Source organism: Ambystoma mexicanum, chromosome 6q (assembly GCF_040938575.1).
Source record: "Ambystoma mexicanum isolate Mex_15411 chromosome 6q, UKY_AmexF1_1, whole genome shotgun sequence".
NCBI lineage: Eukaryota > Metazoa > Chordata > Amphibia > Caudata > Ambystomatidae > Ambystoma > Ambystoma mexicanum.
The window spans coordinates 228,404,793-228,431,777 of record NC_090937.1 but is presented as its reverse complement, the minus strand read 5'-3'; the positions used below and the strand labels follow the sequence as shown (position 1 = coordinate 228,431,777).

General features: G+C 43.8%; 1 protein-coding gene across 1 annotated transcript in view; it reads left to right on the top strand.

The window, feature by feature from the left end:
• MYOZ2 (myozenin 2) overlaps positions 1-26,985 on the top strand; it is a 257,211-nt gene that overhangs the window by 49,967 nt on the left and 180,259 nt on the right. Inside the window, exon 3 of the mRNA XM_069630686.1 lies at positions 17,681-17,850. Coding sequence (XP_069486787.1) covers positions 17,681-17,850 — 170 coding nt within the window. The remainder of the gene's footprint in view (positions 1-17,680; positions 17,851-26,985) is intronic.

Genomic DNA, 26,985 nt, shown 5'->3' with positions numbered 1-26,985 from the left:
GGCAAGAATATACTGTGCGCACATACATGAACTTTATGCAATTGGAAAAAAAACATGTTGTGGCATGGGAAAAACTTAGAACTGCATGGTCAGTTGATATGAATATGCTTTCACGGATAAAGATTGGAAAGGTATATTTAGGGTGAGTGCCAATGTGGGAATAGACTTGAATTTTTGCATCTGATCAGACAGAAAATTATAGGCAGAGTCTACTAAAATGTATAAAATGAAATTACAAACTGATGATTTAGGCTGGTGGTGTGGAAATGAAAGGGGTGCTTTATTGCACCTCTTTCGGAACTGCTCAAGAGTTTGGAGTTTCTGGATTGAGGTGATTGATAAAGTTGAAATGATTTTTAATATAGTTTTAAGGAGATCAGCGGAAAATATAATCTTACTACTACACCGTGATAGATGTAAAAGCCCTATGCAATACAATAATTGGATAGGTAAGGCTATGTTAATGGCAATAAGACTGATCCTCCCTGTCTGGAAAACTAGGAAGACGCCTTCAGTGGAAGACTGATTAGTTGATTTACAAACTTTGTTGAATTAGAAAAACTTTCATTCAAGGCAAAAGAAAGAGAAGAAGAGTACACTTTAATTTGGTGACCATTCAATGCCTTATATGATTAAATATATATGTTGAGGATAATAATGAGGAGTGGGCTACTTTCTTCCTTTCTTGTTTTTTTTTTCTCTCTCTCCCTCTTCTCTTTTTCTTTCTCTTCTTCTATTTTCTCTGTCCTCTTTATTGGGTGGTTTAGTTTGGTGTTGTCTGAGAGATGTTATGTGTTTGTGTCTGTGTCCTAAAATAAAATGTATTTTTATCTTCTGTAATTTACTCTTTTAGTGTATACATAAATTGAAAGTTTTTTAGCATGTCTAGTGGGAGGGTTTTTATTGTGATGTTTATCTATTGATATGCAACTGACAATATGTTTATGAATTGTTCATTTATGGTTTTACTACGCACCTCTCTATTATACTGTTATGAAATATATGTGTGGACATACTAATAAAAAGATGTATTTTAAAAAAATTGAAACATTAAAACACTTAGTAATTTATTGTCCATACTATGAAACACTGAGAACTGTACATCTTGGTGAAGTAAATATAGGAAATTCTACTCTGTCTAGAGAAGGTCTATGGTCAAGATGTATGGTAGGAACTAGTAAAGCTGATACTTTCTCTTGCCTGCATGCTAATTACAATTGATGCAAAATTGTTTGATTGTATTATTAGAGTTTGATTGATGTAGTAGACTAAATTCTTGACTCACCATGATTGTACAATACATGGTATCATAACACATTTAGTGCTAAAGATGCAGGTCTGCTGAACTTTCCATTTTCCTTATCCAAGCAAACAATATTTAAGGAGTTGAAACTTTAAATGGATGCAGGTCATCCAATCAATGCCGTCATTTCTACTATTCTTTTAAAATATTTTATATTTGATAATATTGTTGATAATATTGCCTTATGCTGTTTCTTATCTTCGAATAGCCACTTAACTTAATGTATCAGGAGACATGTAAGTGAATGATTCAATTGCATGAAAGTGGCTTTAATGTACGATGGACTTTATATATATAGTTTGAACGTTTTTTATATTTAACTCTTTGCACCATACTGTTTCTTCTTTTCTCTTAATTTTTCAATTTGATTACGTTTTGTTGTGTTAATTGGATTGGATTATCATGAATAATGATCGATTTTATATGTATACTTTAAGTGACTTTTACTTAGTTAGATTATGTCAATACCATGGGCCTCATTACGATCTCGGCGGTAGCCATGCCAGTATTGGCAGCATGGCTGCTGCTGAAATTGCGTCCTGGTCCGGGTTCCCAGAATGAGGAATTACCGGGCCATTCTGAGTTCGGAGGGCCCGGTAATTCCTTCTTCTAGGAACACGGACCCGGACCTTCCCCATTCCCACTTCAGCCCCCAAGTGGTATACATAAGACACGTGATAGGATTGGATTGGATTATTGAGATGAAACAGTGGGATGGATTGTGGCTGTATACATGGCGGTAAATAACGGAGGGGTTACCATTGGGACTAGGGGTCGAGGCAAGTGGGACCTCACCAGGAGAGGCCCCCCTCTCCCACTTTTGGTACAAGGACTTCCGTTCCTGTGAGGAACTCCCTTTACCAGTAAACATATTGGCATACATGGGACTTCCAGATTTTGTCAAGTATCAAGACTGGGCCGAAGAAGAGGCTGAGCAAAGCTATTCCTTGTTAGAGCACCTACCGGGAGGGCTGTGGGATGACGTCCCCAGCCCTGGCAGCTCTTCTCCCGAGTTCGGCTTGCCGGGAGAATGCTCTCCCGACGCCCGAACTCACTGCTGCCTTCTGGTCGCGGGCATGCGCAGGCGCCGCGGACCACTGTGGAGACCGGAGCAGGCTTGCGTTCCAAGCCTCGTCTCCGCTCCGGTGGGGGCGTGGCGCATGCGCAGGCTGCCCGCGTTCCAAGCCTCGGCTTCATGCCGAGTGCTTTAAGTAGCGTACGAGTGCAGGAATGAATCGCGTCTTAACGCGGTTCGTTCCTGACTCGCCGCTGCTCTTCGCCAGCTCACCTGCTCCTGTTGGTTCCTTTTTGGACCCTGCTCCAGTTCCTGTTGCCCTTTTCTGGGTCCTGTTTTTCCCTTCCCGGGTCTGGGTTCCCTCCTCTCCTTGGTTCCTGGTTTCCCTTCTCCTTGGACTTCCCCTCCTGGGGGTTCCCTCCTGGGGTTTGCCTTGCTGGCTCTCCCTCCTTTTGGCTTCCCCTTAGGCTACCTCACTTCCCAGTCTAGTAGGGTACCTGCCCTGGCCTGTTCCTTCTGTTGTTCCCCTGGTTCAACTGAACTCCAGTTCCTTGTCTGCCACACTTCACCGGTGTTACCTGCCTTGCTGAAGATCTGCCACAGACTGTTCTCCAGTCCATGTTGGAAGTCTGCTTTAGACTGTTTTCGGACCGGTTCTCTTGCCTTGTTGGACACCAGATACAGATTGACTTACCTGCCAATAACGTTTGGATTGTGTCTTCTGCTACCGGATCCTTGGGTGCCTTCCGCATCTCTCAGCCAGGATTCTGAGGACACCTCTTCTACCAACAACCTTGAACTTTTGGACTACCTACCGTGTCAGTGCTACACTGATTTGGCGTCACACAGATCCACAGGGAAGAGTTCTGTGGCGTCGGGGGTTGGTCCCCATCCTGCTCTGTATCCTCAGGGCTGGGTTGAGGCCGGTTCCTTGCCTTACTTTCTCTTCATTCAGCTTTTGGATCAACAAGCCTGGCTTCTCCAGTACGAACTACTTCCGGAAATACAGATACGACAAGGTCACGCAACGCTCACCTTAACATTCCTCTGGGTAAGAGAACACATCTCTTTAAGTATAAGTAACCAATCCACTGAGACAAGTGGATCGAAAGAAGAACACTTGTCATACAGAGAATGAGGACAAAGACAGAGAGAGAGAAAGAGCATTCTGTCTCCAAGCATGGAAAGTTCCCTGCCGAAGTAAGCCTGGGAAGAGGCGCAGCCATTGCGGGACTGGGAACCCGCAAATTCCAAACTTGCTGGGAAGCAAGAGAATGAATGCTAAACGGTCAGCGTACCCGAGAGCCTGAGAGGAGAAGAGTTGGTGGTGGCGTGACCCTGAGAAAATCCAGGTGGACCATGGCAAGATATCGAGGAAACCAGAAGAAGCATGAGGACCGCGGGTGAGTCATGCCAAGGAAGCCAGCTTGCAAGTACAGCAAAGAAGTTGAACCAACGTCACACCCTTAAGTGTCCCAGTACCATTCCCGAAGAAGAATGCAGGAAACAGGAAGGCACAGGAAGAAACACAAAGAGTATAATACAGAACAAATAACTCATATCTGTACAAATGAGAATAAAAAGTTAATATAGTGGAACAGTGATGAAACAAACACAAAACTAATAACGCTCATTGAAGGAAAGTTGAATACAAGTGAATTATCATTGTTAAAGGTGAACTGTGATAATTTTAGGAAAAGAGCAAGACTATTCCCTGGAGGGGATAAAAGTAGAAAATATAAAATGTTTACTAAAAGTGAACTCTGCTAATACAAAGGAAGAAAGGATAACATTCCCAAAGAAAGATATGAATCAAAGTGAAACAAGCCTAAGGTCAACCTTAATGAATACCTTGAATAAAAGTAAGAGAGATATAGAAATCCTCCAAGGAGAGGATAAACCATGGAATAAATTCCTATCCTGGAAAGAAGGGTAACATATGAGACACCCAAACTAAAAGAGTGTGAGATAAGAAAGAGAGTGGCCTAAGAAGAGAAAGAAGACAAGCACTGGAAGCATGGAGTAGACCAACGAAGAAAACATACACCAAGAACAGGAGTTAAAGGTATACATAGACTATACAACAAAACAAGGTGAACAAAGCAAAGACTTGCCTTAAGTGGAATGCAAATTGTCTAATGTGAGAAAGGAATTATCTGAACTGATAAAGAGAGTTGCTAAGGAAGAGAACATATACCAAGAAGACAAGCGCTGGAAGCACAAAGCAGGAGAAGGGAGACATTCTCCTGCCTTTATTTTGTTACGATAGTGATAGGGTTAGATAGTATTACTTTGAACAGTGCTCTTCAACCTCTACATGAGCCCCCTCATGGCTCTGATTTTCTCACATAACATACCCTGTTACAACTATGCAGACGGAAATCATGCACATTGGCCCTCATTAGGACTCCGGCGGAAAACCATGGTGCTATTAGCACCATGGTCGATGCCGGAGTCTGCCATGGCGGGATGGGGAAATACCAACCCAATTCCAAGGTTGGCCGGGTGGTAATTCACCATGCCACCATGCCCTTCCCCATTCCCATTTTTGCCTCATAGGGCATAATGGGAATGGGGAAGGCAGTAAGTACGGTATTGCAAATTGCGGTACCGTACTTACCTCGAGAGTCCCTTTGCGGGCCCCTACTTTAACGGCTGGTCTAGATCAGCCGTTAAGGTCGGGTGGCGCAAAGGCACCTCGTCGTAAGGCGTTAAGGGTTTAATGGCGCCGACACCTTTTACAGCGCTGTTAACCCCTTAACGCCTGGGTCCTAATGAGGCCCATTGTCTTCAAACCAGTGCTCCAGCATGTAGTTCGCACATCTGGCCGGGAATCACTGAGCTGGTCCAACTGGATCAGTTTTGACTTCTTGGGAATGTACCTGCTTTTCCTACGCCATACAAAAAAACGTGCACAGTCCTTACAAATCAATAGGGCACTGGCCAATGCCTTTTTGGTTATGATATGATATGATAGGTTATTTATAGCGCACTTAATACCCAGAGGCTTCTAAGCATGCACCCGGGGATCGAACATGTGTTGCTCTGTGTCGTCTTGCTTCCAAGGCAAGCACGTTGCCCCTGAGCTATCCTCCCGAGACAATGGCGGTTGCCATTGCAGATCTCCACCATGCCCAAGCATGCGTGTCGGAGATAACTCCTCAGTCCCTGCTCCCTAAGGTGAAAGGTGCAGGAACCTTGCATCTCCCTGGATTTCAATGCCTTTCAAAGCAAGGCGTGATAAATCATCAGAACGAGATGGAACAGCCTGAGGGTGCTCTAGCGGTTAATCTGTTTCACCCTCAATTTCTGTGGCAATGAGAATGAAGTCACTCAGAGGGAATGGGAGATTTTGATGTAGTATGTTTAATCAAAGTAGAATTCATTGTATTTTTTTATAGCAGATTTTGCTGAAAATATATGTGGGGGGTGTGTTTGGGTGAATAATTAAAGAAGGAGGCAGCGGGGGTCTCACCTCCATATTATCTGCAGCAAAATCATCCAGGATCTATTTTTCCGATGAATTCTACTTCTATAAAAATTACTCAACCAAAACACATGGAACCATACTCAGGCCATCCAAAGTACCACATCCCAAACTACACAGGCTTCAAAACAAGGTAGATTGACCACATCTGGACAGCAAGAAACATGAACATATTATCCCAAATTTAAAGTCTCTGATGGTGAAAATGGCTAAATTCAAGGTTTTTGCTTACTTCATAAGGCCTTCGGAAGCAATGGAGCACAATATTTGAAAAAACTGGCCTATCCTTAGTACCATCCTAACACCAGTCCTTTGAGTAGGATGAACATATTTCACAGGAAGAACATTGAGGTGGATCAACGAGGGCCCTGGAAGCCAGGTTATGGAACAACCTGGAGCTGGCCCTGAGATCAGCCCAGAATTCCCATCAGTTCAGGGAGAACCATAAGAACTTCTTGTTTGAACAAGCATTGGGTTATTAAAGGCTGGGTTGGGTCTTCCTCGCCCTGCTGCCCAGTGAGTGGGCCCTATCACCAACATCTGCAAATGGATTGACTTGAGTATCTCTGCAACACTGCTGTCTGTTCGATGCCCCATAACTAAAATCTCCAACAGGCCCCATATGGCTCTATGCAGCTTCTGAAGGGAATGGGGCACATCACTGATCCTGTTGCCTTGATGGGCTCACATGCGCAATGAAGCAACCACTAGGATGTTTGTTGCGCTTAATAACACTAATAAATAAATCATAACATGGATATATCAGACTCAATAAAGTCTCTTCTGAATATCCTAAAGAAGAAAGACGTGGCTATCAGTTCATCGACCTAACCAAGAACCAAGATCTTCACTGATGTTGATAACAGTACTTTTCGTTATGGTTCTCGCAAGGTTATGTAATTTGTTATTAGGCATTTTGGGGGCCATACCTCTCCTCCATAAAGAAATATCCATCATAATGTTCATAAGAATTTCTCATAGATTTCAAAACACAGTTTCAACACATTTGGTCATTATCATTTAAATGCTATAAGCCAACATAAAGGCTTACTAGCCGACCGAAAAAGAAAGTGTGATTTATAAAAAAGTTCCCCAACCTTAAATCATTCCAGTAGGTTTAAATATTTATTTCCTAGAACATGCCCTTTATAATACCTAAGAGATGGTTTAGGATGCTTAACGCTCTCATAGTGGATCTTATCAGGCCAGAAAAAGTCCCTAAGGGGAACTTGCAATTCCTAACTACTGATACCTGAAGGGGGAGATCCTATTTTGTGTTGTGATTAGTATTATTGAATATATTTAAGTCACATAATGCTGCATTGATTCATGAAGTACAGTATATCAATAAGTTTGTGCAAAGCCCAAGGAATGTATGGTGTATATACTTTGACACTGCTAGTATATTTTACCAACCAACAGGAAAATAATTTGGAAGGGCAGACGAGCTCCATATCAAGTCTTCGAGCAAGCCCTACAACTTTTGTATTGTAAAGTGTTGGAAATAATGTAATTGGGGAAAGGGACATACTCGATATCCTCTGGAGAACAAGCCAGCTTTTAACATGGCAGGAGCTAACACACAATTATTAACACTAAATGATGTTACGATAAAGGAGACAATTCACTATATCATATATATATGACCATTGGTGAATTAGGCTTACCCGGATCATAGGAAACCCAAATAGACGAGAGCCTAAGTAGCAGTAGACTGGGATATCTATATGCAGCCACAGTGTCAATCAGCATCAATTTCTACACCGCGTGTATATGACACTCGCTAAGCTACATCTCGTTGATCCATGCAGACGCAACTTTAATGGCTACTTTAGGTCACAAATTTACAGGTGTTATAATGGAGGATCGGGGAACGCTTCACATTAAAACACATATTATAGCACAACCAGTGTTTTTTGGCCAGATTGTCACCTAAGTTCTATAAATCAAACAAGGTAATGGGTGTTGAACAAACCAAACAGTACATTTCCCTTAGTAACATTTGAACTCTTTTGCGTCTTCGTATTCAGCAAACTGGGACTCATTCTAAAAACACCAAAGGCTTTACAATCAGTAAAAGTACACATTGGTGGAAGCATCTAAGAGCCAGACCACAGACCATTTCAAATTTCATGGAATCATGGATAATACATCCCCCAAAGAATAATTTAAGCCTGTTGCTACTGCCATATATCAAGTAAAAGTGCCCATGAGGGAATACTGCAAATGCCTGGTCAGGGTGGCTAATGATCGCACAAAATGTGACTTGGTGGCACCTGCTGCCAGATTTGACAGACTTTGAGCCCATTGAGATGGCATAGGCTCACATGTAAGGTACCTCTAGAGGGTATATATACAAAGAAAGAAAGCAGAAATCGCGACTTGGATGAATGCGGTATGGAAGGAAATGCTGATAAAGGGCACTCGTGGCACAATTACCGTTTATATAGGGAAAGCTTTGTCTGAGGCAACTGAGTGTAGTTGACTGTAGTGGGGTTAGGGTTCTATGTCGTTTTTTCAACAGGAACTCTGCCGAAGCATTATTTTTTTTGTGGCGGGGTGTTTCCCCCAAAATCCCCCTTCTCTTATGCTAGTCCCCCTACCCCAAGCGCCCTCACCCCTTTCAACCCCTTACTCCCATCCCCCTTAATTTTTTCATGAGTTTTGTTGGTGGAATTCCAGCGAAGTAAAATACTTCTTCAGAATTCCTGTCTGCAAAACAACGGAGTACCGTGGGGGAGCTACATGCTTGTAAAGTACTGTACATAGCTGCTGCCCCAAATGTAGTTCTGAATAAAACATGTAGTGATTATATCTATGTTTTAATAAAAAGTAGGCTCTGCTAGCAGTACACAGTGAGTCCCTGCATGATCACATTGAGGTACAGCCAGACTGGGGAATGGGTTGGAGAGAGAGCCAATGAGATGCAGCCAGACTGAGGGATGGGTTGGAGAGAGAGCCAATGTTATGCAACCAGACTGGGGGATAGGTTGGAGAGAGAGCCAATTAGATGCAGTCAGAATGAGGGATTGATTGGAGAGAGAGCCAATGTTATGCAACCAGACTGGGGGATGGGTTGGAGAGAGAGCAAATGAAATGCAACCAGACTGGTGGATGGGTTGGAGAGAGAGCCAATGTCATGCAACCAGACTGGGGGGGTAGGTTGGAGAGAGAGCCAATTAGATGCAGCCAGAGTGAGGGATTGGTTGGAGAGATAGCCAATGAGATGCAGCTAGACTGTAGAATGGGTTGGAGAGAGAGTCAGACTGGGGGATGAAAGCACAATGGGGGTCATTTAAAAAAAAGAAGCTAATTGCATGCAGGGGGCCACTAACGTTAGCACGAAAATGCTAGTGGATCCCTTAGATCGAATGTTCAACTTTTGCAAGGTGGAGCGGGCAAAATAGCCTTTACTCTTCAGTTTTACTCTTCGACTTGTAAGAAAAGTAAACATTGCCTGCAAATTATGCCTTGCAGACAGCGCTTAACAACAGATTCCTATGGAACCCGCCTACTCTATCTCAGGTACAAATGCAGGCAGATTCCATATGAATCCATTTGATTTACATCTGCATGAATATATTATAATAATAATAATAATATTTATTGTGATTTAGCTCAAAGAGCTTTACACAAAAAAGGATAAATAAATCATAATAATTAATAGCTGTAAACATCATAAACGCGCCAAAAACATCGTAAACATCATCATTACAATATAGCTAAAAACTACATTACTCAAAACCAATCAAGACTCAGTGATTCATTGCAGATGCCCCAGTAACGAACAGTCAAAGCAAGACAGATGACACAAACAAACAATCAGGCAATCAATTGATCAAGCAACAAGTCGTCTTAGTCCTCTGTACTTGCGCAGTCGTTATGCGATGACCACAATAAATGGACAGATTGCTTGATAATAATAATCAATATTCATCAATCAGTGGCTTCAATTGAAGTAGTTCGTGGTTCACCGATTGTAAAAATAGCAGGAGGCAAATAACAACCTTTTCCAGGGCTAGCGGATAAATCCCCCCCCTTTTCTACATCTCTACAACAACATAGTGGCTTTTGATCGTGCTTCCGGGGAGGTGTATATCTTTGCAGTTTAAAGCTTCCACCCCAACCATGCTCTTACACATTTCCATACTCGGTACAGCGCAAGTTGGGCAGCAGTGGATTGTACATTCAGACAATAGGCCTAAACAGGATTCGGTTTTAATAGACTCGTATGAATATAGCAGGTTACCCAGGTTACACATATATGTTGGGCCCAGCTTCGCACACTCCGTAAGAACGTGTTTGGCTACCTCAAGCGTATTTGGAAGCCTGCAGATCCGACAGACCCGCTCTCTGTCGTTTAGGCCTAATTGTGAATCACAAACAGATAACAGTGGCAATTCATTTATTCTTAAAAATAATAGAAAACTCCTAACTTCTGGGCCAGGGCATAGTAATAGGTACGGCTGCGGCTTCCTATATAGGTGGGTTATCTTAGCTACAGTGTCCCAACTTTTTAGGTTCACTGTTTGAGTAGTTCTTATACCAGTCCCATTGATTAAGCTTCTTTTTGAAAGCTCTGACCATCTCCCTATGGTTTATAGGACCCTCAGAATTAGGCTGTCATTCAATCTGTTGGAAAAGCTCCTTGATCAATGCATCATAGTTCCTTGCCCCATAAGGGGCCTTTCTCGCTTGATTCTTGCCCATACACTTCAATAACCCAGACTTAGGATTCATTTGGAATTGTATGCGTAATAAACCATAAGTATCATGCCATGCAGGGATGCAAGGCCCATTTCCAAACTAACAAGTTGGAATGGACACATGAGTACGAGAACCAGAATCTTATGCCAAAATGCTCCCTCAATCCGGTCCAATCAAGTTAGGCCTAATAACATCAAGGCCTCAAGTCTGTATAGTATTGCTGGGCAAGAGCATTGTTTATAAAGCAGAATAACGCCAGAAAATGAGAAACCAGCCTGAGCCTTAGACATCATTTATATTTGGGCTGTAGGTTGGGTGGCTCTTCGAATGTTGTTCTCGACATCTTCCAGTAACCAGACGGTCCCATTTCTATTCTAAGATATTTGTCAGGCTGTGTGTAGTTAACTCTACCGAGATCTGTCTCAAGTCTTGCCCTGTTTACCTTTCTTTTTTGGTTATTAACATAATCTGAGATTTGTCGAAGTTTATGGCCAGATCATGTTTGGCCGCAAACTTAGCCAACTCATTACACAATGTTCTCATGTCTGATATAGTTGCAGTGAACATGATTAGATAGTCCGCACATAGCAAAGATACAATAGGGGCAGTACCGATTTTCGGTGGGCACAAGGATTTGACCTCTAAGATACCAGGGAGATCGGATATGTATTGATTAAACAACAGGGTATCCAAAGTACATCCTTGTTTGACTCCCTTGTTGATCTGGACCCCTGAAGTAACTGTCCCCATGTTATGCAGACAGACTCATGCCCGATTATTGGTGTCAATCTCATTGACCATATGGAATAGCCATAAAGGGTAACCCATCCTCTGCATTTTGGCCCACAGAGTGGACCTGTTAACCTGGTCAAAAGCTGATTTGAAGTCGACATATACGAAATACAGTACACGGGCACCCCTCCAGCGCTGTTCTTGGATTAGGTGGTCAAGGGCTCTGATATTATGTAATGTACCAGAGCCAGCTCAAAAACCCATCTAAAAAGGGTTAAGGATGGAGTTTGTCTCTGCCCAATGAGTCAGCTCCTTTAATACCAAAGTAGCAAAGAGCTTTCCGGTGACGTCCAACATAGACAGCCATCTATAGTTGTTCATATCGAACCAGTCACCTTTCTTATAAAATGGTATGAATACAGACTGCTGCCATGAGGACGACACAGAGAGCTCGCTGCAAACACTGGTAAACCTTACTAGCAGCAGCTGCACCCAGTTTTCCGGGTCAGCCTACAGGATCTTATTTGGTAGGCCTTTTGGGCCAGGGGATCTTGAAGCTTCAGTTTCATAATTGCCTCTTTTATCGCCACCCGACTCAATGGTAAAGTCCAAAGCACCCCTCTGTCCAGGTGGGCAACAATGGGGGGGGGGAATTGAACATTTCTTATTCAAGTAAGCTTGCCAAACATGAACTGGGATGGGATTTATCAGCTATTTATCTATGGCGTCCTTGGACAGGGTCAACATTTCCTATATTTCTCGAGAGTCACGTTTTTGAAAGATGGAAACACATTTGCTTTGTGCATTTTTAACCAATATCTATGTTTTTTTTTTTAAATGCTGCTATTTCACTAGCCTTTGATTTAAGCTGCGCCCACCTTGTGACCTGGCTTTAATCAGTCTGAAAGCCCTCCTCTTACATCATTTGGCGTTTCAGATCTCCATGTATAACATTTCTGGCAGTTTCTTGTTCCACTGTCTAGTGCCAGTACACACCCACCCCTAGCCACTGTGTGTGCAATGTCACTCAGCCAACTCTCAATGGCATTAGCTTTTTTGCCCTTTAGAGTACGCCAGTCAAGCCTTCCCGAAGAGAAGACTAGAGTACATAGTTTATCGATGTTGGCTTGAGACCACCTTAGGCGATTTCCGCCTGCATCCGATTTCAAGCCCCCACACATATGCACACCAGTTTCTTCGTAGCCCAGATTTAACTCAAGGGTTAACGTGGCATGGCCACTATATTTGTTTGGGGGGTGATATTCATAGATAACACCAGTTCTAACAAATAATTATTACCACTTAGGTAATCCAATGTGGACTTTTTGTTTATGCTATACCATGTGGGAGCCCGAGGGCAATCCCCAACAGCCCTCCCCTTCAGTACTGTCAGTGCCCACTCTGTTAGAAATAGTAACCTCTGAGCAGCACCAACGTTAGAACTATGGAATTGCACGGCACCCTTTGCATTAACATGTGTATACCTTGGAGCACTTTTCTTATCCACACACCTTGCATTCCAATCCCACATATGAACACTGGATTATCGACTATCAATTCGCCCCACTGAATTAAAATTGCATCCAAATAATCGAAAGCTGCTTCGGAGACCAAGGTACCAGGGGGGTCATGTATGTTGACAATCAATAAAAGTTTACACAAGCCACTTTGGACGATTTTACTTCAACCACCAATACATTTGCTCCGTGGTCTTCGGCCAAGTTCAATGTGGAGGTTATGTTGTTCTTTATAGAAATCAATAAACCACCTTTTGGTTTACCCCGAGAGCCCTTTAATGCAAACGACTGATATATTGTCTACCCATCAATCTTAATGTCATAAGGGCCTAAGATCTCCTGTAGGATGTACATGTCATGAGCTGTTATCTTAGTCGGGGAGCAGGTTTCTAGAAATAAATGAGAGAAGCATCTTGAATTTCAGCTGAGGATAGACAGGCTTCATTTTGAAACTCCAGCTTTAGGTAGAAAACGCTGGAGCCATTTCAATCCCTGATCATCTTCATAAGATCCACAGGGCTTCGGCAGGTTCCTTGAGCCTTTATGTTTATAGAGGGTGGCACTTTATGTAGACTGATGACACGAACATTGTGGGCAACAGTTTGGATCTTTCGCGTTTTGTATCCAACAAGAAACCCAGATAATGTAATGATTCATGTTGTCTATGGATTATAGTTGCCGTTTCAGGAAGACAACAGTGGATTTGGGATAGTTTCCTGATGGAGGGCATCAAGTGTTAGACAAATTCAAAGTCACAGGAAGAAAATATCCTGAGTGATGAGACTTTGTAAAAAAAAGTTGCAGTAAGATAGATTGATATAGATGGCGAGCATCCTTGGCCGCAAGGCCAATAGTAAAGACTTTACGGTGCAGCAGTTGAGTCATTTTTGTGAACCTGTGTAGGAATCGACAATAGGATTTACGCCATCCTCCGAACTGCAGCCGTGCTGGTTGGACTAATTTGATTCAACAATAAATCTAGATACTCAAAATCGCTATCAGCTGCAGAAATTATGGAGGTAGGGTGTGCTACTTCGGCATCTTTTACCACCCAGCTCGTAAGGGTGCCTGCCAGTAGATTAGAGCTCCTTTTTCTACGAGCTACTTCCTGAGTTTATTGATCTTAGGAGCATTTGTCGATTCAAGGTAGAGTTTAAACTGTGTAGCATAGTCTCAACATTAGGCCCTCCATTTGCTTGTGTTGTCTTTTTCCCTTTTGTCTCCCTCTACTGAAGGCGCCTTGCAAGACGTTGCTTTTTGCGAGTAGGGTAGGAGAGTGGTGATTGCGCTCCCTCATCCTTCTGAGAGCAGTTTTCCTGGGTTTCAACAAGAACTACTTCCTGCTTGTTTTGCAGAGGATTTAAAGCTATATCAACTGAGACATTAAGCACCTGGACCACTGCAGGTGCAATCAAGGTTTGCTGTTGTAAAATTTCCTCATTCTGCCGTTTAAGGTCCTCGCGAATTGCACCACAGAGCTTTAATAAAATCTTAGCAGCGAAGTTTAGGACACTGGAATGTAGAATTGAGGAAGGGTCTTGACCAACCAAGTTGTTACTCGCGTTGGCTGGTTGCACACTACCAGCCTGAGGTGACGCTGACCCTTCAGTGGTGTCATATTGCAGTTTAGGACTCGCAGAGAGCCTTTGGGTGTCGTTCGTTATCGGCAGTGCTTCACCTGAGTTATTTCTGCTCGCTGTCGCCTGATGGTCATTTGCATCACTGCAGTTAGAACCTGGAAGTGTACTTGTGTGAAGTGCACAGCAAAGGTTCAGCAATGAGTTATGATCGATTACGTGGGAGGAAGTGGTGCTAATCTCACTTAAAGGAGGCACAGCGTCACATAAAACTTGCAAAGTTAAAGACTTACTCGCCTTTGAATAAAAAGTCATAATTTTCCCTTGCTTCTGCCCAGTAGTTCCCTCAATCAGGTCCTGCGTGTCCGTGCTGTTATCTGTAACCCTAAAAAACTGGTTTTGGTGGGCAGGTTTGCTGCTGAACGTGTGTTTACGAGGTCTAATATAATATGGTTTTATTTTCCAAATAGTGCTGGTTTTGTTGCGGGAGGCTGCTTTCCCCAGCATTTTAATTCGTTAGTGCTTACTTAGATACTAACATGTAAGTTCATACCTCGGTCTGAGGGAAAAGCTTTGTTTGACACATCTGCTCACCTGGAAGGAGCAGTCTATTCTTACATTGTAGCAACCCCAAAGGCAGACAACCTTAGAAGAGAGGAGGCGAGGCCACCCTGCCGCCCCTGCTAGAACACTGCAGAACACACTGCGCACACCGTGCGCGCTCTGTGCTATGTGTGAGCTCTTGAAGCTGTCCAATCTCCACCTCCAGTACATTGAACACTGCAGAAAAACTCCAGGACAGTCAAAGAGGGCTGCCAACACTGCAGAACACACTGTGCACATCATGCGTGCTCTGCACTATGTGTGAGATTTTGAAGCTGTCCAAACTGCATGTCCATTACTGTGAACACTGCAGAAAGACTCCAGGACAGTCAGAGAGGGCTGCCAACACTGCAGAAAACATTTTACACACTGCAATATCATGCAGGCGTGAAATTAAGTGCACTTCTAAGACAGGAGGGGGGAAGTATGGTAGGTGCCACTTCTCCGCCTTGCATGCACACAAAAATGGGCTGGGGCAGGAACAATGCATTACACATTGCTCCTACACCCCCATTTCCTGCACCATAAGGTTAAGGTTGGCCAGGGTGTAATACAATTAAGGCTGCCTGACCGGCGGGCAGCAAAAATGGTTTAGGACGACCTGGGAGATGAAGTGCACACTGAGCACAAACAGTAGTGCAAAAGCGATCCAGCCTGATGGGTGCAAGGAATAGAAGACAGGGAATCCTCATAAAGAGGAACAGCCAGAACAAGAGGAACATTGTGGCGACACAGGGCTGCAAATAGGGATCAATCGTTTGAGGGTGTAAGAGAATCTGTAGTGCAGCCAGAAAGGGAGGAGCATAATAAGGCCACCCAGGCAGGGGTGGACTGGGAACCAAAAGAGGCCCTGGAAATAATTTTCAAGTGGCCCCATAGTGCAAATTTTCAGAAAGCCCAGCACTTTTCCCAAGAGAGAATTTGAAAATATCATATATCAAATAGGTTGCCACACAAAAGAGGCCCAGGGTGCAGAGGCCTACCGGGAACTGGGAAATCTCCAGAGTTCCCTGTAGGCCAGTCCAGCCCAGCACCCAGGACAGCAAACAGGGTGAATCTAAATTGAGTGGAGAGTGAGAACAATAAGGTGAAGCCAATCCGATCCAGGGCTATTATTTTACAAACCATTCGAATGTGTGGCTTAATTCTATTTCATTCGACTGATGTTAAGCAAGTCTTCAGCTTCCAGCATGCATCCAACTGATAAATGACTTTCTGGGCTGAAAGAGTAAGGTCAAAGTGACATGGCTTCATTTGGCCACCCTAACACTTGAAGCACAGACAGCACACGGGACAATAGTGCACAATGAGAGTACACAGGACCAAAAATGAGGCCCAGAGAGACATATATTTATACAGTGCAGAACAAGAAGTCGTTTTTGACACAGCTGGCTTTCACACTTGCAGGCATCTCTGTGGATAGTAGGGGTGAATGCCAGTAATGCCAGGCACAATTCTAATGCTCTTACCCCATTTCAATTAGACTTCAGTTATGCGACCATATTGGTGTCCTGCTACCATCTAATGATGGCGGACCACTATATCAAAAACCAAAAGCAGCAGTTACTATGAAAGGAAGGTGTAGCAAGAGTTTGGAAATAATGGCCATGTTTAAAATCACCCTGAAAACATAGTTTCGAAATACAAAGGTTTCGAATCAAAAGGATCTAAAAATAAAATTCCAATGCATTTTTTATGTAAATGTTTTTTTGGGGGTGGTTCGTATAGTAAAATTAGTGTTTTTTCACAAAAATACAGGGCTTTGGGGGGAACCCCTCCCCAAAAAAAACATGCATTTGAAAAAAAATGTTTGATCCTTTTGTGTCGAAACTTTTGTATTTCGACACTATGACTGTCGAACAATTCACTATAAACCACTAAATAGTGATAGAGCTGCTAGGACGTGCAGCTGTTCTGCCGCCTAGAGTCCTCTCTGTGCACAGCTTCATGTTTTTGAAATGTGTCAATCATTTCATGCTCACTTCGGGAAATGCAGGAACTGGAGGCAGTTGTCATTATTATGTTCAAAGTACGTTAGTAGCCGATGTTGCTTGTCATGTTATGTTATGTTATGTTACGCTAAAGGATATTGTTACCCCCCACTATCGCCACCCGTTTTTTTTCTCAATAGTTTGTTTTTCTTAGATACGCCCTCCACTTTTTCACAGACTACTTTCCTGGTTGCCGCTTTGAACCTCTGTATGTTGGACATGTTTGCTCTAGGAAACCCAGAGAAATAACAGACATACTGAGATTTACAGAACGTCCTGAAATAAATAACATACTGCTGGGTTCTGGGGCTGATCAGGGTATTTGTAATGGCCAGTATGCGTGCACCTGCAATACTTTTAGACTTTGAACTGCTGGTATAATTTTGGATTATTAATAGGTTGCCTGCTTGACGTCTCACTGCAAGCTGCCGGATGTACATTTTATACATGTTGCAGCCCGAGAAATGTTTCTGGAGACGCACAATAAAAATGAAGTGCTCACCAGATGCTCAAACATGCAATAGACGCTAGGACAGAATTTTGAATCAAATGCAGGGCAAGATTGTCCTGGACCCCACAGCCTGGCCTTCTGCAAATCACCGCTGCATGTGGCCCTTTGCATGGTAACAGCAACCACAGTCGTGAAGTAAACATTTGAGAATGAGAATGGAGAGCAAGGCTTTTGAAAAAGAAGCACAATTGAAACTAGAAAAAAACCGAAATATTCTGGGTTTGTTGTGTGTTGCAGAGCCAGATGGCTTGGACTTTGGGAAGAAGATCAGCATTCCACAGGATATCATGCTGGAAGAGTTATCGCTCCTCAGCAACAGAGGATCCCAGCTCTTCAAGATGCGCCAGCGGAGATCCGATAAGTACACCTTCGAAAACTTTCCATATCAAGTCAAGGCACACACTAAAGTAAGTATTGCACACAACTCTGCTGCCACCCTGCCTGCGGTGCACAGCATCTGCTCACATGTACTCATTGTATGATGGGACGCATGCATTGTCACTGTGATGCAGAGTAGGACACATCCTGGATTGTTGCTCTCACCTTGATAACGTTGGTATGACCTTTGTTCGTATTAGTGACAGGCTACACAATGCATCCATGGGCGATATCTAGGTGGCCAGTGCAGTCTCAAGCCATGCACAGGTGCATTTACAGCTCTTGCTTATTGCTGCCTCTGATGCAGGTGGAATGAGGGGTCTAGGAGCCTGGTCTCAGGGCTGAGAATGCCATGGAATGACTTAACAGTGGTAGGAATGAGAGGCAGCTAGACAGCTTTTCTTGAGTCTAAGCAGATTGCAGACTGTGTAGGCAAGCATCTTGATATTTCTACAGGGTGATAAGAAAGAAGTTGAATTATTGAGTGTCTTATGAATAAAGCAGAGCCAATGTGAATGTTATCAATATCCAGGCCAAACGTTTCATATGGGGGAGCATGATTTAAAATACGGGCATCCATGATAAAATGAGAAGTGGCACTATGATGGACCTATTGTCCTCTCATGAGCATTGACTGATGGCATCCTCTAAACTCGGGGTGATGGTGTAATGCAATGCGGAGCTTTGATGCATGTCTGTGATGATAACGCTTTGTCCTGGCAAATGCCTAGATTCTGAGAGACTGATTTGAAGATCTCTACCTTGAAAAGTACTTTTGAAGAGTCATCCAGGTCTGCGCAAGATCACCTTTGACCAGTATCAGGTAAAAAAATCTCTGCAAAAATGCTGTGCTTTGACCCGGTAAAGGTGTACCCCATTATACCATTTAAGGAGAGCAGGGGTTGTGGGGGTGTCCCCCGCTCCCTTTAAATGGTATAATGGGTCCAGGGGTTGCGGGGGTGTTCCCCGCATCCTTTACATGATTTTGGCGGCAAAACCACTGCATGTTTGCCCCAATATTTTGTATATACAGCCATTTTTGCCGCGATTTTAAGACATGGAACCCTTTGACCATCATTAAATCTGCCTTCGGTCGCTTGTCCAGGAACAGACATTACTGTGATAGCTGCTGAGCCTGAACATTCTTTTCAGTTGCTGCAAGAGGGTCCAATAGTGTGTTATAGTATTAACCGTGGTCAATTAGAATGGGATTGTGGGCTTTCATATGACATTCAGCAGGTGTATCATGAGAGTAATAACCAGTCTGACCAAGGCTACACTATGGCGTTAACAACCCGTTCCAAGGGCTGAAACGAACAGCCCGGTAGCCAGAGTTAAAGGCCCAAGCAAAGTGAGGGCGTTTAACAAGGGCACCAGGATGTTACCACCCATTTCAGCCCTTGGAATGGGTTCTTAAGAGCTGGGACGGGACTAATACAAAGTATTTTCTTTCTGTGAACGGGTCGCCTCACAGCATCCCGTTCACGGAAAGAAAATACTGTTCAAAGATGGCCACCACGGAATGGGAAGCGGCTCCGTAAGCAGCCGCTCTTCCCTTTACATGGAGGTCATCTTGAGCAGAGCTGAAGGAGCGGCAGGCAGCCAGTGCCGTGCTGCCGCCGCAATGAGGTAGGTGGGGAGCAGGAGGGGGTAAAAAAAAGGAACAGAGGGTGGGGAAAGATGGCGGGCAAGCTGGCCCTCAGGCGGCTTGGAACGCGGGCTGAGATGGCCAGTTTCAGCCCGCGTTCCTTGCCTCCTGATTGGCCTTCTCCCCTGTCAAGGGTGCTAATTTATTATTTTGCCTATCATTTTCTGAAGAAAAAAAAGGACATAGAAAGCTTGCAATAGAACTGATTGGACCAGCTGATTGGCCCCTTAATGAATGAATTCACTACATTTATTTTGTAGTTTATTAACAATAAATTCATACAGTTCCCATGCTTCAAACTTTATATATCATTGTAGCAATTCATTTTCATGCTCAAATCATTAAAAACTATGATTAAAAGGAATATCTTCTCAAAGTATCATTGACCACTGAGGTGATCTGTGCAAGTAAATCTGTTATATAAAAGGGAATGGAAAATAATGTCCACCACCATCTATGGAGTCAATATTAATGTGCAAGACTTAGTAAGAAATGATCATGATAATGATAATGATGTGTTATTTATATAGCGTCTTAATCCAAAGCGCTTTACAGAGCACATATTTACATACAATATCACCCAACCGAAATTGGTACTAACGGCCTATGCTTTAACTATGTAAGATGAATGTGAATAAATTACGAGTGCCCACCACAGTTTCTTTGATGAGTTCCTTGCTTAGACCAGTTCAAAGCAGGAAGAGATAGTGGTAGAGTTTACACCAACATCCAGACAGATGGTGTACACCGGCAGAACATTGGGTTTCGTGATTTTTAGGGCTTATTTGATAGGCCTTCGAGCCTGCCCTGAAGACGTTACACAGGCTTGCTATTGAAAAAGGAATTGACTATAAATCCCTGTGTCATATCCATAAGTCCTTGAATGAAAAGGATAATTTTGCCCTCTCCCTGCAGGAATACATTCCTGGGACAATGTTCTATCCGCTTCAGAGGCGCTTGCTTGTGGAACTCCTTTCCTGCCTACTTACAATAAGAAGTGATCTTCATAAAATTTGGAAAACAAACTGAAAACACACCTCTTTAAACTAAATTACCTGCCTGAATGACTCTTCTTCCTGTTTGGTTGTTTCACTTCTTTCGACTTGCCGCCTTCTGATTGTACTTGCCTACTTTGGACCTTGTTTGCACTCCCCCCCCCACCCCTTCCTATGTGCCTGTTAGGCTGATCTGAATGCACCAAAACCTGTGAATGAGTAGCTTCTTGCGTCATTCTCTTGTCTTGTTGTTCTTGTCTGGCTTACGTTCCCCCTGCTTCTTGGCGTAGACCAACAATAAATACATAGATACAGGAATCATTGTGCAAGGGTTCCACGCGCACACAGAAGCGCTGCAGTGCAGGTGGCAGCAGCAGTGCAAGTTTATCTTACATACAGGACAGGGACAGGCGTTGTGGAGGTTTGCCAGGAGCCTTGCCATAGGGTTGTCTGGATTGGATGTGCCTATTTGGGGGCAGATCTATGGGCAGGCATCAAGGCTCTAGACCCTGGTGCGGACGTGGTGTTAGGCAGGGGTATTTTAACAGGTGACACAGAGTGGGCTGAGCAGTACACAACATAAGACAAGGGAATAAGGTCTGACACTGGTTAATGACAATACAAATGTGGTGGACCTAAAATGTTCCCTCTTACCTTCCAATGAAGAAGTTCTTTGTGAATTCAAAAGTTCACGCACTATTCTTAGGCAGAATACTATTTTCAGTTAGTCCAACTGCATGCATCAGAACTCAAACTTTAGTGATTTAAGTATGTTTGGAAAGGGTGAAATGTATACCTCTCCCACACTATACCTTGCACCATTCAGAAAGGCATTCATTTGTGTTTGGGTCTAGTATGCTTGTGAAAATGTCCATAGAATGACAATGTAACCTCAACGAATAACAGAGGCTCGTGTGCTTTAGAAAAGGCCACTATCTAATATGGATGCAACAGCTGGGTTGGAGTTATGATCTTAGGTCTGCGAGGTTTTCTGGTTGTATTTGTCAGTTTGGGTTTTATCCCTCTGTGTGTACCTAGTGTTGCCAAAGTATGGAAAGCTTATGACAGAGAATTATCCTATGGATTGGCCATGTTGCTGGGGCTTTACAGGGCCAGTGGAATGACTGATTTGATTAAACCTCTTACACTCCTTCTAAGGCACATTTGCAGTGTTGAAAGAGCCAACAACCGCCCCCAACCTCTGCTATCTTTATGAACTCATAATGCCAGCCATCGATCCGAAACCCTCCCTATACCACCGCTTTTGTATTTTTGCCCTATTCATTTTTCCATCCCACTCCCTACCTACCCGGCACCTTTCATCCTTTTGTTCAACTCACCTTCTCATCCCAAACCCTTTTTCATCTTTTTACCCTACTCATCTTTTCATCCAACACCCTATATAATCCACACCTCTTAACATTTTTGCCCTACTCCTCCTTTTACACCGCCATCTCTTTTCCTCAAACACTGCAAGGTCACGCCAGATTTCAATTAGGAGGTCCAGTATTTTCTCTTCTCCCTCTCCTCCTATGTGGACCCAGGTGCTATTTTCCCCAAATACCTCCCTGCTTTTTTTTCTCTCTCCCCATGTTTCATTTCTTTGCATTTTTGGGCGTGTATAACGCTCCCACCAGCAACAGAAGACACGGATCTTCTCTTCTCTCACCCCCTAGACCCACCCTCATGGCAGTGGACTTAACTACCATTCACCATATATCTACAGAGCTTGCTTTTCATTTTCCTACGTGCCTTTGACCGGGCACTGGGGTAAGAGCTTCTCTGCATTTTGTCCTCATTGTTTTCTGTCTCCATGCCCAGTGAACATATGTGAACGGATGAATTGTGGAACTAGAAAGAGCCTCTATATGTCCCACAGTAAACTTTGTCCAAATAAAGTATTAGCTCCCCCTGAGATTTTAGTATCTCCTGCATAGGAACTTGGCTTAGCACAGTTGCATTTGTTCTGTCAAAAGCACCGATATTTCTTTTGTGTTTCATGATTTTTAGGACGACATAATATTTGGAAAATATAAAATGATGTTTAATTTCAGTTAGGAATGATGGAGTGGCGCTCATTAAGAGCATCCAACTACTCAATTTTATTCCGTATCAAGTAAGAATCTGAGCCCAACTATTTATGCAATGTGAAAGAGAGGAGTGTTAGGAAAATGAATTGATTGGGGGAAATATGTTGCATGAGCATCTTATTTCCATGTTGGATGTCAAATGCATACAGGGATCGCATTTATACATAGACAGTTACTCCTGTGTTAGCCTAGGGAATTAAGTTATTGACATTATTGCCCAGATGTCATAACCTCCTGCAGTGAATTGGATCCTAAATTGATGGAAGCATTTGATCAGACTGAAATACTACTATTCTACTTGCTAGTTGCAGTTCCAAACAGGTCAGTGGGACGGGCGTACGCTGGTGATGTGCAGGGATAGTTTTGGGTGCACCTGTTTCCCTCCGCCTTCCAATATTTCCAACATCTGGATGATGATCGGTGTCTCTTCTGGGCCTTTGGTCAGTCGGGTTATGTAAGGGATGGTCCTTAGATTGTTTTCGGCTTCCTGTGCCCTGGAGTTCCTTCTGCGCTGTTTAAATCTTGCTTGATGTTCTTGACTAGTGACTTTCTCTCCCAGATCTGTGCTTTCCTCGCACACCACTTTTTGCTTTCTTTCCTTTTTTTGTTTTCCTTCGCTATTACCTTTGAGTCAGAACTAAAATGGCATGGTAGCTCTTTAAGGGGTAACTTCGGTTAGAGATATCTGAAAACTAAAAATCTTGTTAATCTAAACTGAGATTGATCATTATATTGTAGGGAACATGTTCTATATTCACACACAGAGGCCCCATTTTCTAAGAGTGTGGTATACCACACCATGGGTATATAATCATTCATATTCTAAACCTTCCTAAAAACGGGGGTAACTGTCACATGCTTCTTTTTCTGTTTCTCCTGAAACCACCCCTTTCTGTGACATCACAGCCTTAACTTCTTATTAAAGAGTTCAACTTTGTCAATATAAGATTTTCCCATCTCACACTTTTCAGTTTACAGCATGCCTAGTGTTATTCCATTCGGATTAAAAGGCCATGCTGTAAAAGTGTTTGAGATTCATAGAAACCAGGATATGAAACCTGTGCGGGTAGGCAAAAATCTGGTCTGATTTTGCTCAATTTTCAAGGTATTACAGGTTCCTTCACTGTATTGCACACCCGTTGTTTAAATTTGCATCTGTCGTGCAAAAAATGTAAATGCAAGAGCATAATTCAGTCAACACCTACTAACTTGGGAGAGGCAGCCTCTCACCCTCTTACTCTCTTGTGAAGGGAAAATAGCTGTTAATGGGTGAGGGGGTACCTTCCACAACTCCAGGAGACCCCCTTTCCTTTCGTCAACAGCTCACACCTTGCGCATATGCAAATCCCTGACAGCCGTCCCTACCCTTGGAATGACAGCCCTTAAAGCCTGGCTAAATAATGCAAATCTGTTTCCTCGGGTTACATTATTTTAAGTGTGGTACACAGCTTTGTAAAGAAATCATTCTTAGACACTTACCTTGCAAATGGCCAGAAAGCCTTCAAATTCAAGATTGCATTGGAAATTCCATCATATCGCTCTAACTTAAATCACTTTTCGGTCAATGCAAAAATACAGTGCGTCCCCATCCTGCAGTCTAGTCACCCTCTGTCCCCACTTTAGGCCAAGCTGAAGCACATTTTAAGGAACCCACATTCCAACTTCTGTCTTTTCTGCGCATCATTTCATCATCAAGAACCCCCTTGGTGGATTGCAGCATCAGTCTGATACCGAAGTCCTGGTGCTGCGTGAAAGCCTAGTGAGTTTTGACTGTTGCAGGAAGGAAAGGAGGATTTTAGTTTTAGACTGTGTGAGAAGAGTTTGTGTATTGTGGGAGACAGCCGGGTAGACCTCTGGGAGAAACAGGCAGCTATTCAGACCCTTTCCCCAACGAAAGCCTGGGTAAATAATAAATGGCGCCTGGCTATGTCCTGATATGCCCAGGAGGGTAAGTAATCATTTAAGAAAAAGAATCAGGATGGAAGATCCACACAAGAATTATGGATTGATAAATTTAATCTCAAAATTATGGTGATAACACAGGAAAAAATTCACTTGTTCGTAGGATAACAGATAAACGGACAGATTTTGAATTGACATTTAGGGGTAGCACTGTGTACCACCCTCTTTGGTGTCGAGGGTATTAGCCTCATGAAGGTGCGAAATCTCTCACAACAGTTTGAACATTGGTTACAGACAAGAGTAAATGCTGCCCAGGACCACTACTAGTCTGTGGGTTTTGTCACAAATAACACAAGAAGTGTGAACAGGTAGATGTGCAATGAAGTTGTGTCATCAATCGACACTGTAGTGTTTCGGCCACATGCAGCGGTGAATAAACGCTAGTTGCTGCCGTGGCCTTCTTCAGGATGGGGGTGAAGGATGAACGCTGTCATGATTCCTGCCCCTCGTGTCCCCAGCCCTCCAAGATGTTAGGCTGGAGCTAGGCCACGATCACCTACATGGCCCTCAAGGGCCTCTCCATCCCTCCAAAGACCCACTTGGGGTCAGACTTGGCGCTTGTGGCACCAGACTCACTCACTACCATAGGTTAACATTGGGGATTGGACTTGTAGTGCATTGATGTGGACAAGATGGATGCCCACACATATTTCGGTTCCCAGAACTGCATGTGCAGTCTAGTCTTTTGGGTGTGGTTCAGCCCAGAGACACCTGGGATACCCAGAGACTATTTAAGCCACGCCCAGGCTGAGAAACATGCTTTGTGTTTTCTGCACCTGCAGCGTGACACTCAACCTGTTTGGATCGGTCTCCAGTAGGCCTGCATCTTTCTTCTGTGCTCAGCTCCTGCAAGAACAAGAACACTATTAGGAACAGCCTTACCTTGCCGCGCTTCTGCCCATCATTCATCGCTTCTTCTGTTCTGCGGGCATCTTCGGCGGTGTCATTCCCATCCCGGCACGCCGCTTTTCTAAGGAAAAGGAAAAAGAACAGAAAAAAGGCATTAGTAAGCATTCAGCAAATCTTCACTTATTTTTAAAGACTGTAAAAGCTTCAAACGCTTACCTGAATCCCAGCCGCTCTGGGGGAACTCTGTCTCCGGAACCTCTCATCCATCTGCAAGAGGGAAAAGACACTCCAGGTTAGCGGGGAAACATCTAGAGGCACCGCATACCACGTGTACTCACTGCATTTCTTCTTCATAACCGGCATCCAAGCTGAAAACGTTGCGGCGACTAAAAGACACAGAAAAAGAACTCAGTTCAATACAAATACGAAACGATTGCATCGCGTGTCGCACTCTCACTCACCTTCAGCGCTACTCATCTCGGCAGCACGTCGCCATTCCCGGACGCCGGCCATCATCTAAGGAAGGAAAGGAATGAAGTTTGAGAAACCTGTTCAAAAGACTCATAATACTTACCTGTCGGACTCTTGCCAGTGAAGTAACTAGGCAGTAACGAGCCCGCACCAATCAACGCGCCTCTGCGCTGAAAGCAGGACGGATAGCACACTTTCCAAGAAAACAAGGTGAGCTGTGGATCAAAGGGAAGGGTCGGACCCCGGGGAAGAAGGGGTTCAAGCCCACAGAGACAAAAGGGAGTTAAGCTCTACCAATCCTGTGTTTCAGGTCCAGTCTCCAGTCGAGTAGACTCCAGGGAAGGGTTCAAGGTCGTAAGAGGTCAGAACAGGCTGAGTGATGTCCCCGTGGATACCAGGTGAGCGTTACACACTGTCCGTGGGATATCTGTTAAATCGAATGTTGACAGGCCATTAGGGTGGTGTTGGATCTCCAATGTTATTTACAATTTTAAGGTACTTGTTAGTGACTAATTAGTGTCAATGTATGCATTCAGAAGTGCACATTTTGGCAGAAGCTTACCGTCAAACAAAGAGCAATGTGGCGGTAGAACTTCTGGTCGTGTCCACCAGTATCAGTTCGTGGAGACTGGTTGGCGCGGTGTGTTAAGTACACTGCTTCTATGGACAATGGGCCATACTGCATATGCTGGAACTGAAGTGTCCAGGGAGCAGGAACACCTATGATTGGCGTGTGCCTCTTGGCAAAGTTAAAAAGAAAAGGACAAGGTCTGAGTGGCATCCTGGCAAGGTAACGGCTGGGTGGTGTGAGCGCCAGGTCATGCCTCCTGTGGCCAGCCAGGAGTGGGTGTGAGGACTAAAACCTCAGTGTGACTACATTTGCTGGTAGAGTGTGATCATAAGTGTGGTACAGGTGCGTACGTGGCGTCCTGGCAAGGTAAAGGCTTGATGGTGTGAGTACCAGATAGTGCCTACTGTGGCCGGCCCGGGGTGACTGTGAGGACTAAAACCTCAGTGTGGCTACATTCGCTGGTCGTGCATGATCATAAGTGTGGTACAGGTGCGTGTGTTGCGTCCTGTCGGTGGAGATGTTGTTGTGCGTAGATCCAGTACTAAATGGCCGTGGGCTCTGGAGATCGAGCGAAATGT